This window comes from Stigmatopora argus, chromosome 18 (assembly GCF_051989625.1).
Source record: "Stigmatopora argus isolate UIUO_Sarg chromosome 18, RoL_Sarg_1.0, whole genome shotgun sequence".
NCBI lineage: Eukaryota > Metazoa > Chordata > Actinopteri > Syngnathiformes > Syngnathidae > Stigmatopora > Stigmatopora argus.
In genome coordinates, this window is record NC_135404.1 from 4,916,376 (window position 1) to 4,931,215 (window position 14,840).

The 14,840-nt window shown below is 40.7% G+C and overlaps 3 protein-coding genes across 5 annotated transcripts; all 3 read right to left on the reverse strand.

The window, feature by feature from the left end:
* Positions 1-4,681: 4,681 nt before the first annotated feature.
* Positions 4,682-14,012, reverse strand: LOC144093317 (tripartite motif-containing protein 5-like). 3 transcript variants are annotated; one of them, XM_077626717.1, is made up of 2 exons: positions 13,030-14,012; positions 4,682-4,951 (listed from the first exon to the last, which is right to left on the reverse strand). In XM_077626717.1, exons 1-2 carry the CDS (start codon positions 13,831-13,833, stop codon positions 4,862-4,864), a joined length of 894 nt encoding a protein of 297 aa, XP_077482843.1. In that variant the 5' UTR covers positions 13,834-14,012; the 3' UTR covers positions 4,682-4,861. The 3 variants fall into 3 exon arrangements, with proteins under 3 accessions (XP_077482843.1, XP_077482844.1, XP_077482842.1); XM_077626718.1 differs by lacking the exon at positions 4,682-4,951 and adding an exon at positions 11,266-11,799; XM_077626716.1 differs by lacking the exon at positions 4,682-4,951 and having other exon boundaries at positions 11,266-14,011.
* Positions 4,971-7,637, reverse strand: LOC144093316 (zinc-binding protein A33-like). The gene has a single exon (XM_077626715.1). The coding sequence runs from the start codon at positions 7,509-7,511 to the stop codon at positions 6,123-6,125; it is 1,389 nt and encodes a 462-aa protein (XP_077482841.1). The 5' UTR covers positions 7,512-7,637; the 3' UTR covers positions 4,971-6,122.
* Positions 7,784-10,193, reverse strand: LOC144093318 (zinc-binding protein A33-like). The gene has a single exon (XM_077626719.1). It carries the CDS (start codon positions 9,740-9,742, stop codon positions 8,378-8,380), a length of 1,365 nt encoding a protein of 454 aa, XP_077482845.1. The 5' UTR covers positions 9,743-10,193; the 3' UTR covers positions 7,784-8,377.
* Positions 14,013-14,840: the final 828 nt, after the last annotated feature.

A 14,840-nucleotide genomic window follows, 5' to 3' on the forward strand; every position in this document is an offset into this window, starting at 1 on the left:
CGAAAACAGCATTTATTGATTAAATACAAATACTGGAGCTTTTTAGACATCAGAACCAGGCCCAGAGTATAATTTCCCTGGGAAAACAACGGCGATGAACGTCGATACGTCCATACGCGAAATGGCAAAAATTGCACTAAAATTGGGTAAAATCCACTTCCTAGTAGCATTTAGTGATTAAATACAAACACTGGAGCTTTTCAGATATCAGAACTTGGCCCACAATTGAAATATTATTTAGGAATATAGCCATATTTTACTCACCAAAGATCCTTTTTAACTGTACACAATATCCATCCTCCTTTCTTCCTTCGTTTATATCGCCATCAAAGCTAATGCTGAAAGTCGAGCCTGTCCTGTCGTATTTCTGGCATAGTCCGTCTTGAAAATGGCTTTAAATCAACACAACAATATATTTGCTTGTGCAGCCCGCTCCAAATACAGTTTGGTAGGTCTGGCTAATGACTAGCCTCATAGTTGGTGAAAGCGATGACGTATCCCTACGCCTGCGACAAGGCATTGTGGTGTTGCCAACTCGAAATCTGATTGGTTAAAGCAACATTCTTATCAATGCTTGTTTAAAGCGGCAGAGCCCGCAGAACTGATTGTGAAGGCCTTGAAGCAGATTTCTAACCCTGGCAACAAATAATGGCTGAAATGTGATTGGTTAAATGCTTCAATATGAAAACACATATGTAAGCAGTGCAACCAGGGGGAAAAGCAATGAAAGGAAGCTAACAGACTGTTAGGTTTAAACACCAGACATTTGTATCACCAATCTGAAAGAAGGAAATCACAGAGAATTGAGTCAACTTTATTTGCAGTGAGAGGGTCGGGGACTGCTCGCGTCTCAATCCTCCGACACACTCTGAAGATGTCTCCTCTAGCCTTGTCTCTAATTGTGTCAAGTTACAGGAAGTTTCAAGCTGATCACAGGAAAGAGAGGGATATCTCTTAGTTACAAAAGGTTGTTTGATGTATGTTAAGGTAACACCTTTACAGTCTCTTTCCCGATCTCCCGCAATCTTCACACAATGGTTCAAACAGGCGCCGGACCCCTGGGGCAGTTCCTCTTTGTTGAATAAGGTGAAACTCAAGACACTCCTAATTCTATTAGCAAGCATTTCGACAGTCATACCAGAATCAGGATAACTTATTTACAATAATTCCAACATTTCCCCCTGTTTATCCGGATTCTGCTATAAAATATCATCACCCATGACCTCTTCTTTTCAGATTTTCGCATCACAGGATCACCAAAATAACAGAAAATCGTTACACTCAAAAATCAATGCCATAGTCTTTAGGATCTGGGAACAGGTCAGGCAGTCCCATGAACTGCATTTCCTCATCATCCCCAGATCCGTCGTCGTCGTCATCGTCCCGTGGTTCGCCTCCAGATGACAATAAGGCATACATTTCTGATTTGACTGGTTCTATGGCATTTGTTATCAATCTTTGACACAACGCACGAATACAGGGAATGCAACAACATCCAGTTGTGAGAATGGCAGCAAAAACAGCGATTGACATTAGAACTGATACAACCAACTGTTTGTATCTGCCAAACATGCTACCAAATTCGTCCCACATTGAGGTGTCGATTCCAGAATGTTCCTTCATCTTGCTGTTGAGGGATCGAAGGCCCTCCAGGGCCTTGGTTAAGCTCCCGTCAGCTGCTGTGCTGTTCAGGATGAACGTGCAGCATTGGTCGCCAAAGATGGAGCACACGCCACCTTTCTCTGCCAGGAGCATGTCAACAGCAATCCTGTTCTGGAAGGCCATCAAGGAGGTAGCCGACAACTGTTCATGGATGGCTGCAAACCCTTCTTCCGTCCTGTTCTCCAGTCGTTGCACATTGTAATGGATGTAATTGATTCTGTCCACATTTTTGTTAATAGTACACCACCAACACAGGAATGATTCAAAACCAGCTGCCATTTGGTCAGCGAGCTTATACTCATCTGGTACACCTCGGGGAACCCCGATGCTGTCGATGTAGGTTGGGTCCCCATCGCCCCATCCAAGAGCGGACCGCTTGGCTCTGCCATTCCAGTGCTGAGGCAGGACGTTTCCTGCTACAGTGACCTCTCAGGAGCAGACATCACTTGTTTTCCAACTCGAGTCTCTGTGGGCGGGGCGTTCAGACACGCCCAGGCTGTCACTGACAGTCCAGTCACTGTGATGTGGGTGGCAACAGCTTTCACTGTGGCTTCTGTATAGAGGTGCAAAGTCTATGGGAGGTCAGGGTTAAGTGAGGGGTGCTCGTGGCTGGTGAGTAGACGTCAGATGAGTTTCTTCACGGACAAGGGTTTTGACACCGTCCGACTTACAGTCTACTCAGAGTCACCTGTGTCTCGAACTACCTTGACCTGAGGTTGGTGAATCGACTTTGACTTTTCAGCGATCTTTGCTGCTGTGGAGGTTGGTGAGTTGGGCCACGAATGGGTCTTCCCATCGTGGAGAGAACCGGGACTTCATTTTTATGACTCGGCTCAGGATCCAGTCACCTGGCTTCACCACCTCCTGCAAGATAGACAAAAGATCACGGCAGCTTACATGTTCTTTGGATAAGTTTCTCTCCTTCCTTAGTCTCTCGTCATGGGTCATCTTCCCATAAAGGAAGTTGGAATGGTCTTCCAAGAACTATCTCAAAAGGTGTTAATCCCGAGCTAGTTGGCACCATCTTCATATACGTTTTTACCAGTGTTAGGCGTTCTGGCCATGGCTTCTTTATCTCTTCCATGGTTTTCTTAAGCCTTGGTTTTATCGTACCATTTGTTCGCTCTACCAGTTGTTTTGCCATGTTTTGCACTATGCTGTTTGAAAAATGAGCTCCATTGTCACTCCAGATGATTCTGGAGATCCCATGTTCTTTACAGATATATAAAATAACAAATTAAACAGTTCCTACAAAAATTTTAAAATAATATATTTATACCCGTTCATCATATATCCCCCCTGTTGAGACATTTATGGCTCAATTTTGGAATACATTTTTTGGTAGGCACGGTAGGCCTTTAGCTTTGTACAGTTCGCCTGCATACTGTTCTTGAGATCGGCTCAGTTTTGTTGTTGTCTTCAATACGTGCTTAACATTTGCTTACAGCTATTTGGTTGGGCTTAATACCCCAATGAACAAAAATCGCAACATTCTTACTTATTCCATCACTATAGTTTGTGAAAATTTAAATACCTTATCAGTCAAAATTAAACATGCTAGCTGATATTCTATTTTTAACACTGCTTCCTTGTTAAGATCAAAGCCCATATTTGTTTTTTCCTTTCCTACAATTACACAAATTAACTAATCATACTAAAAATAGGAAAAATACAAAAAGCAAACCAGGCTGCTTTCTCCTCAGGAAAACAGCTTTCCCGTTCTCTGTAACAGTTTAGATTCACATCAATTAATATCCAGAAACAAAATGCACACATTTATAATTCTGAATAGAATTGAACCCACTAAATTGTAACCGCCCCTTGTTTGTCAGGGTCAATATTTCTAGCATAATTGTGTCCTTCAGAGCAATTAAAGCCTATTACTTTTAAAATGCATACTAATCAAGTCCCAATTCAATTAACAATGTGTATCGCGTTGCATATTAACCTCAGTTGTTTTGAAATTCAAAATATCCCAATCTAGTAGTCTTATTATCAAAGGTAACATTCCATTGTCTTTGGAGTTTGCCAATCATCTCCTATAAAACTTTCTTAATCAATATTTCTCAATAGTCAGGCATAAAATTAAATTCTAGTTACATTTCTATCCATTGTAGTTTCTCTTTTCTCTCTAATTGTTTACTTTAAAAATATGTAAGAAGATCTAGTCTCAATTGTTTACTTTAACTATCTGTAAGAAGGTTTAGTCTCAATTGAAACGCTTTTTTTATGGAGACAATAAAACCAATATAAAAAGTTCCTCATGGCTTACAGCATTGCTCCCCAAGCAATAATCTTTCCAATCCATATTGGAGTGCTTGCCATTTTGTCTGATTACGTCAAAAAGTTTATCTTACCTGTCTCCTCATACGTTTCAACTGAGAGAACCTTCTTACAGTGCACAAAATGGATCCGCTATTTTCATGTCTGCTGGTTGGTCAGGAACACTTGCACGGACACTCTTATCCTGGGTTGCTCTCCATGTTTCCTATTAAGAAGCACAATCTCCCTCTGCCAACCCAAAATTAATGCGTTTCTTTAAAAAAAAAAAAAATATTTTTTTATGCAGACATATGATTAGCCTCATCCTCCAGTTCCATATATATATATATATATCTTATCTTATTTATCCGCCTAAGTATATTTCTTAGTCGTTTCTAGTCTTATATTGCGCCACAATCGAGATTTATGAACGCGTCACAGCGTACTTATATATATATATATCTATACATATGAAGATTACTTGCATGCGTTTATAGTTTTATTCTATTTCTTTTTCTTTATATCGAGCTCTTTCAGTATCTTGGCACTGTATAAATATATCTTTCGCACTTTTACACTTTCATTCCTTTCAGTTCGCTTCTTTGTTCAACATTGTTTATTCAATACACCCAGGACTCCGCTATCCTTTACAGAATTTAATTAGTCTTTTTCAACTAAGGGGGTCTGTCCGCCTACGGATTTTTGTTGTTTGAATTTTACCTGATAGTGCCTAGGATTGTCAGGGTTTTTATTTCTCTTTTTTTTTACTTCGTTTTCTATTTTAGTTCATTCTCATTCATTCCTTTTTTAAATAAAATTTACTCACGATTCTCTGCGTCCTTGGTATCCCTTCAACCTTTGGACCCCAGCCCGTAAGGAAGAAACAGTCCTGGAAAAGGATCTTTATGCTGTGTACACAGACTTTTCTGGATCTTGCTCACCCGCTGGGATCGTCAGGTATCTTGGGATCCGGCTCGAAGGACCATGTAAATGTTAGGTTTAAACACCAGACATTTGTATCACCAATCTGAAAGAAGGAAATCACAGAGAATTGAGTCAACTTTATTTGCAGTGAGAGGGTTGGGGACTGCTCGCGTCTCAATCCTCCGACACACTCTGAAGATGTTTCCTCTAGCCTTGTCTCTTATTGTGTCAAGTTACAGGAAGTTTCAAGCTGATCAAAGGAAAGAGAGGGATATCTCTTAGTTACAAAAGGTTGTTTGATGTATGTTAAGGTAACACCTTTACAGTCTCTTTCCCGATCTCCCGCAATCTTCACACAATGGTTCAAACAGGCGCCGGACCCCTGGGGCAGTTCCTCTTTGTTGAATAAGGTGAAACTTTCCCAGGGCTCAAGACACTCCTAATTCTATTAGCAAGCATTTCGACAGTCATACCAGAATCAGGATAACTTATTTACAATAATTCCAACACAGACAATTTGGAATTATTTAATAAGTATTGATGGACAAAATATAATATGATTCAGATATTTCTTAGGCCAGCAGAGAAGGCCTTGATGGCCCGCCACTGTATTATATATTATATAAGTATACAAATAAGACTTGAAACCACGGGTTGCTAGAATTGGTGATTTTATTTTTTAAATGCTGAAAACAAATTAAAAATGGAGCAACCATTGTAATACATTTTGAAGTAATTTAATACTGAAATAAATTGTTTCTGTAAAATTTACAGCTTGAGAAACAATGAAAAAATGTAGGAAATAATGAAGAATCTCACTATTACCATAGAAAAATGACGATTTTAATGAATTTTGTAGATTAATATTGAAAATAGGAAGCTGTCATTGACGAGGAATTATTTGTGTTGATTTGTCCCACATAGATTTTGTGTGGAGACTTTCTGCCACCTAACGGTGAGTATTGCACACAAAATGAAGTCCTCCCATTTTTGTAAAGAGAAAAATGATTATTCACTTGCCTGATGTCAAATCATTGGCTTCCATTGATGGAAATGAATTTCAATGGCACTAAACGAGCTTTTTCAATTGATCAAAACTGATTTTCATTCAAAATGATTTCCATCATTTTTATGAATTTGTCTTCCAAATATTTTATTGGTTGATTTTAACTCCAAAAACATTTACATCTCTATTAAAAGGTTACATTTTAATATTTCCATGAAAACACATTTGGCAAAATTATACTAGAAAATGACAATTTGACTAGCATTTATCACCACTTATTGAAAATGTGGGTGCCAAAGTCCTCCACATCATCAAGTGGAATTATTTTCAGAGGTTTTTTACTGTGTGTGTAAAAGGCAGGATACATTTTTGCTTGAGAACCTGGCCAATTTGGAGGATTTGTAATTTTGCTTATCTCTGTGTTTTTAAGAGCCTCCGAGAATGAAATTGTTCTTTTGTTCTTGTCCACACTCACTCGGATCCTCTGTATCTTCTTAGGTGGATTCCAGGATCCAATTTGAAAACCAGTCTGGAAGTATTTGTCGCGAGTGAATCCGATGTAACAAAAGTCGTTTTTAACTGGCAGGCACGGGTCGCCCCAACGCACCCCGACTAACCAGTCCGTGTTGTTGACCACGTCGACGTCCCACGTGGTTTTGTTCAAGTTTAACTCGCAACCCAACACGCTGCCAGTCGAAGACCTCTCTGGATTCTTTGGACGCTGTTCTCGTCCTTCGTCAAAACACACGCTGGTCAGATCTTCAGACAGACTGAGTTCTGGACCCAACGTGTTTGGGTCCAGAATGACGGGACTGTAGGAGACCATCTCATTCATTCGCGCCCACACACTGAACTTGAGGTTGCCCACGTGATGGGCTTCACCCAGCAGAGCTTCTCCATGCAGCTCCGGTTTATCGGGCAATTTTTGGATTCGACGAAGTGTCGTCTGGAAGGTCTTCATTAAGGAAAGGCTGCTAGACGCCAGATGTTCCTCTACGTGTCGGATGCTATCTGAAAGAGTGGTCATTTCTCTGCTGAGAGCAGAAATCTTCTCCTTCATTCGTTCATTCTTAATCTTCTCTTCCTGCCTGACAGCAGCCAACCTGGCCTCTTCCTCGGTGTTGAGGAAGTTTCGAAGCTCCTCAAAAGCCTTCTTAATCTTCGTTACAATCTTCTCTTTTTGGACTGTGATGTACGTTGATTGTTCGAGGCAATTCTTTCGAAGATCTTGACAGTCTTCCAGTCTCTTCTTGGCCCTCAACAGGCTTTCCTGGAGTCTCTCTTTGTGACTTCCCACAACTTCTTCGAGGGGACGGAACTTGTGACCTACGTGTTTTTCGGCGTCTCTGCAGATAATACACACTAGCTCTCGGTGGTCCAGACAGAAGAGTTTGAGTTCCTCCTTGTGTAAGCTGCACAACGCTTCTGACGTCGCCGAGCCGGCGGGAAAGATCCCAGGCTCATTCCTCGTCAAGTTTTCAGGTATTTCCATCGAATTGAAAACCGTCCCGCAGGTAGGACATGATTTTTCTCCTTTGTTCGTATGCTGCTGTAGACAAGCGCGGCAAAAGCTGTGGTTGCACTCCAAAACAAAGGGATCTTCATTTATCTTCAGGCAGGATTGACATTTGACATGGTCTTCCGGCCTTTCACCCATGATCCTTGTGAAGATGGGTCACGGTTTTGGCAAGCTCACTGCAAAAATTGAGGTCAGTTCTGTCTGTCTTGTAGTTGCTTTCAGGGACAAATGGAAACAATCCGCTTGTGTTTGTTAGCGGATCAGACTTTCAAGTTGTTCAGGTTATTTAAATTCCTTCATGCTCTTTCGTCTCATGGGATTGGTCATAACCAAATATGTATTCACACCCCAAAAATGCCTGGTGCCATTTTTTTGTCACCATGAACATCAATGTAGGCCACGCCTTCACATTTTCTTCACCCTATAAATTCTCTGCCCCTTTTTTTAATGACTCAATTTTTCAGTCTATAAAACACAACAGATTGTGATAAATTAGTACATCAACATACAGCATTCGTCATTTGTTCTTTTATATTTTTAACATTGTAAATGTATATATATGTGTATAACACATTTCGCAAAATTATACTAGGAACAATGTTCCCTCTAATTTTTTGTTTGTCTGGGCATAAAGACAACCTCCCTGAGCACATTGAGTACCGGTGTGAGCAGCATCATCATTGCTCGCTATGGCCACACACCAGTATCACACCTGCCATAAGCAGGTGCATATCTACTACACAAATGATTTAGTAATAATAAAATGTAATGATTAATATCTATGAATGCGCGGCCCAAGCGGATGAGTGGTTCGCGCGTCGGCCTCACAGCTAAAAAAAAGGGATTTTTTTGTGCGCTCCATATGATTTGCTGTGCGCAGAGAAGACGAGAGTAGTGCGCAATTGCGCACACGTGCAGCTTAGAGGGAACATTGACTAGGAAATGACAATTTGACTAGCATTTATCCCCATTTAATGAAAATGTGGGTGCCAAAGTCCTCCACATCATCTGGAAAATGTAACCTGAGACACAAGTGGAATTATTTTCAGAGGTTTTTTACCCTGTGTGTAAAAGCCAGGATACATTTTTGCTTGAAAACCTGGCCAATTTGGAGGATTTGTAATTTTGCTTATCTCTGTGTTTTTAAGAGCCTCAGAGAATGAAATTGTTCTTTTGTTCATGTCCACATTCACTCGGATCCTCTGTATCTTCTCAGGTGGATTCCAGGATCCAATCGGAAAACCAGACTGGAAGTATTTGTTGTGCCTGAATCCGATGTAACAAAAGTCGTTTGTAACTGGCAAGCCCCAACACACCCCGACTAACCAGTCCGTGTTGTCGACCACGTCGACGTCCCATGTGCTTTTTTTCGAGGTTAACTCGCAACCCAACACGCCGCGAGTCGTAGACCTCTCTGGATTCTTTGGACGTTGTTCTCGTTCTTCGTCGAAACTCACGCTGGTCAGATCTTCAGACAGACTGAGTTCTGGACCCACCGTGTTTGGGTCCAGAACGACGGGACTGTAGGAGACCATCTCTTTCATTCGCACCCACACGCTGAACTTGAGGTTGCCCACGTGATGGGCTTCACCCAGCAGAGCTTCTCCACGCAGCTCCGGTTTATCGGGCAATTTTTGGATTCGACTTAGTGTCGTCTGGAAGGTCTTCATTAAGGAATGGCTGCCAGACGCCAGATGTTCCTCTATGCGTCGGATGCTATCTGAGAGAGTGGTCATTTCTCTGCTGAGAGCAGAAATCTTCTCCTTCATGGCCCGATTCTTAATCTTCTCTTCCTGCCTGACAGCAGCCAACCTGGTCTCTTCCTCGGTATTGAGGAAGTTTCGAAGCTCCTCAAAAGCCTTCTTAATCTTAGTTACAATCTTCTCTTTTTGGACTGTGATGTACGTTGCTTGTTCGAGGCAATTCTTTCGAAGCTCTTGATAGTCTTCCAGGCTCTTCTTGGCCGTCAACAGGCTTTCCTGGAGTCTCTCTTTGTGACTTCCCACAACTTCTTCGAGGGGACGGAACTTGTGACCTACGTGTTTTTCGGCATCTCTGCAGATAATACACACTAGCTCTTGGTGGTCCAGACAGAAGAGTTTGAGTTCCTCCTTGTGTAAGCTGCACAACGCTTCTGACGTTGCCGATGCTGTGGAAAAGATCCCAGACTTGTTCCTCGTCGTCGAGTTTTCAGGTATTTCCATCGAACTGAAAACCGTCCCGCAGGTAGGACATGTTTTTTCTCCTTTGTTCGTATGCTGATGTAGACAAGCGCGGCAAAAGCTGTGGTTGCACTCCAACACAACAGGATCTTCAAAGATCTTCAGGCACGATGGACATTTGACATGGTCTTCCGGCCTTTCAGCCATGATCCTTGTGAAGATGGGTCACGGTTTTGGCAAGCTCACTGCAAAACTTGAGGTCAGTTCTGTCTTTCTTGTGGTTGCTTTCTGGGACAAATGGAAACAATCCGCTTGTGTTTGTTAGCGGATCAGACTTTCAAGTTGCTCAGGTTTTTCAAATTCCTTCATGCTATATTGTCTCATGGGATTGGTTGATACCAAATATGTATTCACACCCCAATAAATGCCTGGAGCCATTTTTTTTAATGTCACCATGAACATCAATGTGGGCCACGCCTTCACATTTTCTTCACCCTATAAATTCTCTGCCCCTTTTTTTAATGACTCCATTTTTCAGTGTATAAAACAACAGATTGTGACAAATTAGTTTATCAACATACAGCATTCGTCATTTGTTCTTTTATCTTTTTAACATTGTAGTCATTTTTGTTATGAATATATTCATTGCATTGTTTTGATTATGGGTTTGATGAATGATGAATGTGTGTTTTAAAATTCACAACACTTCCTGATTCCTGGATCTATCATTATGACTTCATTTAGTAATAGAGTTTCGGTTTGTAAACAGGACATGTGTGGAATTTATCGTAGATAATTGAATTAGTTATATAAAACACTTGTTTTACCAACACAGCCAACAAAGGACTATAAAAAATAACTACTAACACTATTTTAACACACCTTATTTGGCGCCGATAACAATACATAGAGTATTTTGTATCGGGACATTATTCTTTAAGCTAAAGCTAGGGTGTCCGACTCGGGTTGGTTTGCGGGCCGCTTTAACGTCAACTTGATTTCACGTGGGCCGGACCATTTTAGATATAATATTTAGATTTTTTAAATAAATGGATTAAAAGAACTGGATTATAATCCCTGAATATTCAGTTTTTTTATAGATCTAAAACAATGTTTATTTTAGCTTTTTTAAATATATTTTTAGAATTTACAAAATGATTTTTGAACTAGCGCCAACAAATCGCGAAGTCGTGAATTCGCGATAAGTGAATTCGCAATAAGTGAACGGCAACACGCTAATTTGCTACACAAATTAAAATGAACTCTTTGCCCCGCCTCCACCCTGACTTTCAGATGCAACCTATCGAGGGCCGTTTGCTTTTGTATTCCCTTCAAAATATTCCGAAACTTATGCACATAAATGTCCTCACAATAGGATAACGCATGACCACTTGCCAACGGGAAGTAGTATATACGCCATTCACACTGACTAAGGGAGGGAAAACATTGAAAAAATGCAACGCTCCGCCCAGTGCTCGTAGAGACATTGCACGAGGGAGTTACGACCAGAAAGACGGTGCCCATGATGTTTTTATGAGCAGCCTCTCGCATCCGGTGTATGCTCATATATAAAAATGTGTCTCGTATCTCAAGATGAATATTTGCCCGAAATCTTACTCCTATCTCAAATTGCTCGTATGTCGGGGCACTCGTATGTCGAGATAACACTGTACTTGTTACATACTCTGTAATGAGTTTTCCATTTTAAAAAAATGACAAAAAAAGCTCAGTTTAGGAGAAATAAAAACTTTATTTTGCGAGCAGCAACATTTCCCCCGAGCGAAGCTTTGGATTTCTGCATCATTAAAGCCTATCCCGCCAGACTTCACGATTTCCCGTAACACAAATTTTGTTTTTTGTTTTTTTCCCCGATGTCGCGTCGGCGGGCGATTTGCTGAGCAAGTGTCGTGCATTTGAAGTAATAGAAAGCAACCATTAGACTTTGGAAATGGCGTTTAGTCTTCCTCTTGCTCGCCTGATCTCTCCTCATTGGCTGACATTGGCGGGTACAGATCTCAATGGCAGTGAGCTCATTCGCTGCTTGCGACAGACATTAGATGCATTTAAAATGGGATGGCTGAAATTGAGATCCTGTTTCACTGCCATTGATGACTCTCGACGTCCAATCCCGCTTCAAAGGTCACTTCGTCTTGCCTTTATCCAAACAGATTTCCTCATCAATGGCTGCCATTGAGAGTGATGGACGTCCAATCCATTTGGACCAGGAGAGCTGGCAACTGCGCAGTAACTTCATTTGAATAGTTCTATTCGAAAAAGTATACAAATAAGACCTGAAACCTAGAATTGGGGATTTTTTTTAATGCTGAAAACAGATAAAAAATGGAGCAACCATTGAAATACATTTTGAAGTAATTTAATACTGAAATAAATTGTTTCTGTAAAATTTACAGCATGAGAAACAATGAAAAAACTTAGGAAATAATGAAGAATCTCACTATCACCATAGAAAAATGACGATTTTAATGCATTTTGTAGATTAATATTGAAAATAGGAAGCTGTCATTGACAAGGAATTATTTGTGTTGATTTGTCCCACTGATAGATTTTGTGTGGAGATTTTCTGCCACCTAACGGTGAGTATTGCACACAAAATGAAGTCCTCCCATTTTTGTAAAGAGAAAAATGATTATTCACTTGCCTGATGTCAAATCATTGGCTTCCATTGATGGAAATGAATTTCAATTGCACTAAACGAGCTTTTTCAATTGATCAAAACTGATTTTCATTCAAAATGATTTCCATCATTTTTATGAATTTGTCTTCCAAATATTTTATTGGTTGATTTTAACTCCAAAAACATTTACATCTCGATGTAAAAGGTTACATATTAATATTTTCATGAAAACACATTTGGCAAAATTATACTAGGAAATAACAATTTGACTAGCATTTATCCCCACTTATTCAAAAAGGGTGTAAAAGTCCTCCACATCAACTGGAATTATTTTCAGAGGTTTTTTACTGTGTGTGTAAAAGGCAGGATACATTTTTGCTTGAGAACCTGGCCAATTTGGAGGATTTGTAATTTTGCTTATCTCTGTGTTTTTAAGAGCCTCCGAGAATGAAATTGTTCTTTTGTTCATGTCCACATTAACTCGGATCCTCTTTATCTTCTCAGGTGGATTCCAGGATCCAATTTGAAAACCAGCCTGGAAGTATTTGTTGCGACTGAATCCGATGTAACAATAGTCGTTTTTAACTGGCATGCACGGGTCGCCCCAACGCACCCCGACTAACCAGTCCGTGTTGTCGACCACGTCGACGTCCCACGTGGTTTTGTTGTCGTTTAACTCGCAACCCAACACGCTGCCAGTCGTAGACCTCTCTGGATTCTTTGGACGCTGTTTTCGTCCTTCGTCAAAACACACGCTGGTCAGATCTTCAGACAGACTGAGTTCTGGACCCGCCGTGTTTGGGTCCAGAACGACGGGACTGTAGGAGACCATCTCATGCATTCGCACCCACACACTGACCTTGAGGTTGCCCACGTGATGGGCTTCACCCAGCAGAGCTTCTCCAAGCAGCTCCGGTTTATCGGGCAATTTTTGGATTCGACTAAGTGTCGTCTGGAAGGTCTTCATTAAGGAAAGGCTGCTAGACGCCAGATGTTCCTCTACGTGTCGGATGCTATCTGAGAGAGTGGTCATTTCTCTGCTGAGAGCAGAAATCTTCTCCTTCATTCGTTCATTCTTAATCTTCTCTTCCTGCCTGACAGCAGCCAACCTGGCCTCTTCCTCGGTGTTGAGGACGTTTCGAAGCTCCTCAAAAGCCTTCTTAATCTCCGTTACAATCTTCTCTTTTTGGACTGGGATGTACGTTGATTGTTCGAGGCAATTCCATCGAAGATGTTGATAGTCTTCCAGTCTCTTCTTGGCCCTCAACAGGCTTTCCTGGAGTCTCTCTTTGTGACTTCCCACAACTTCTTCGAGGGGACGGAACTTGTGACCTTCGTGTTTTTCGGCGTCTCTGCAGATAATACACACTAGCTCTTGGTGGTCCAGACAGAAGAGTTTGAGTTCCTCCTTGTGTAAGCTGCACAACGCTTCTGACGTCGCCGAGCCGGCGGGAAAGATCCCAGGCTCATTCCTCGTCAAGTTTTCAGGTATTTCCATCGAATTGAAAACCGTCCCGCAGGTCGGACATGATTTTTCTCCTTTGTCCGTATGCTGCTGTAGACAAGCGCGGCAAAAGCTGTGGTTGCACTCCAACACAAAGGGATCTTCATTGATCTTCAGGCAGGATGGACATTTGACATGGTCTTCCGGCCTTTCAGCCATGATCCTTGTGAAGATGGGTCACGGTTTTGGCAAGCCCACTGCAAAAATTGAGGTCAGTTCTGTCTGTCTTGTAAATGCTTTCACGGACAAATGGAAACAATCCGCTTGTGTTTGTTAGCGGATCAGACTTTCAAGTTGTTCAGGTTTTTTAAATTCCTTCATGCTCTTTTGTCTCATGGGATTGGTCATAACCAAATATGTATTCACACCCCAAAAAATGCCTGGTGCCATTTTGTTGTCACCATGAACATCAATGTAGGCCACGCTCTTTTTGTTAATGACTCAATTTTTCACTCTATAAAACACAACAGATTGTGATAAATTAGTACATCAACATACAGCATTCGTCATTTGTTCTTTTATCTTTTTAACATTGTAGTCGTTTTTGTTATGAATATATTCATTGCATTGTTTTGATTATGGGTTTGATGAATGATGAATGTGTTTTAAAATTCACAACACTTCCTGGTTTCTGGATCTATCATGACTTGATTCATTTAGTAAAAGACTTTCGGTTTGTAAACAGGTTATGTTGCTAAACCAAGGGTGTCAGACTCGGGTTGGTTCGCCGGCTAGTTTAATGTCAACTTGATTTGACGTGGGCCGGACCATTTTAGATATAATATTTAGATTTTATATATATATATATATATATATAAATGGATTAAAATAACTGGATTAAAAGCCCTGAATATTCAGTTTTTCTAGATCTAAAACAATGTTTATTTTAGCTTTTTTAAATATATTTATAGATTTTACAAAATGATTTTTGAACTAAAAACACAGAAAAAGATGATTAAAAAATTACAATTATTGATTTAAAAGGGGGAAAATCAGGAAATGTAATATACATCTACACTCTTCATTTTAATTTGATCCTAACACAGAAAGTCGGCACTCATTATTTACTTTCCCAGGCCACACAAAATGATGCGGTGGGCCAGATTTGGCCCCCAGGCCGCCACTTTGACACGTGAGCTAAAGGATATTCAAATTCGAAGAAGCGA

Excerpts from the sequence above, each read along its gene's own strand:
- LOC144093316 (XM_077626715.1), bottom strand. The coding sequence starts at position 7,511 with ATGGGTGAAAGGCCGGAAGACCATGTCAAATGTCAATCCTGCCTGAAG.
- LOC144093318 (XM_077626719.1), bottom strand. The coding sequence starts at position 9,742 with ATGGCTGAAAGGCCGGAAGACCATGTCAAATGTCCATCGTGCCTGAAG.
- LOC144093317 (XM_077626716.1), bottom strand. The coding sequence starts at position 13,833 with ATGGCTGAAAGGCCGGAAGACCATGTCAAATGTCCATCCTGCCTGAAG.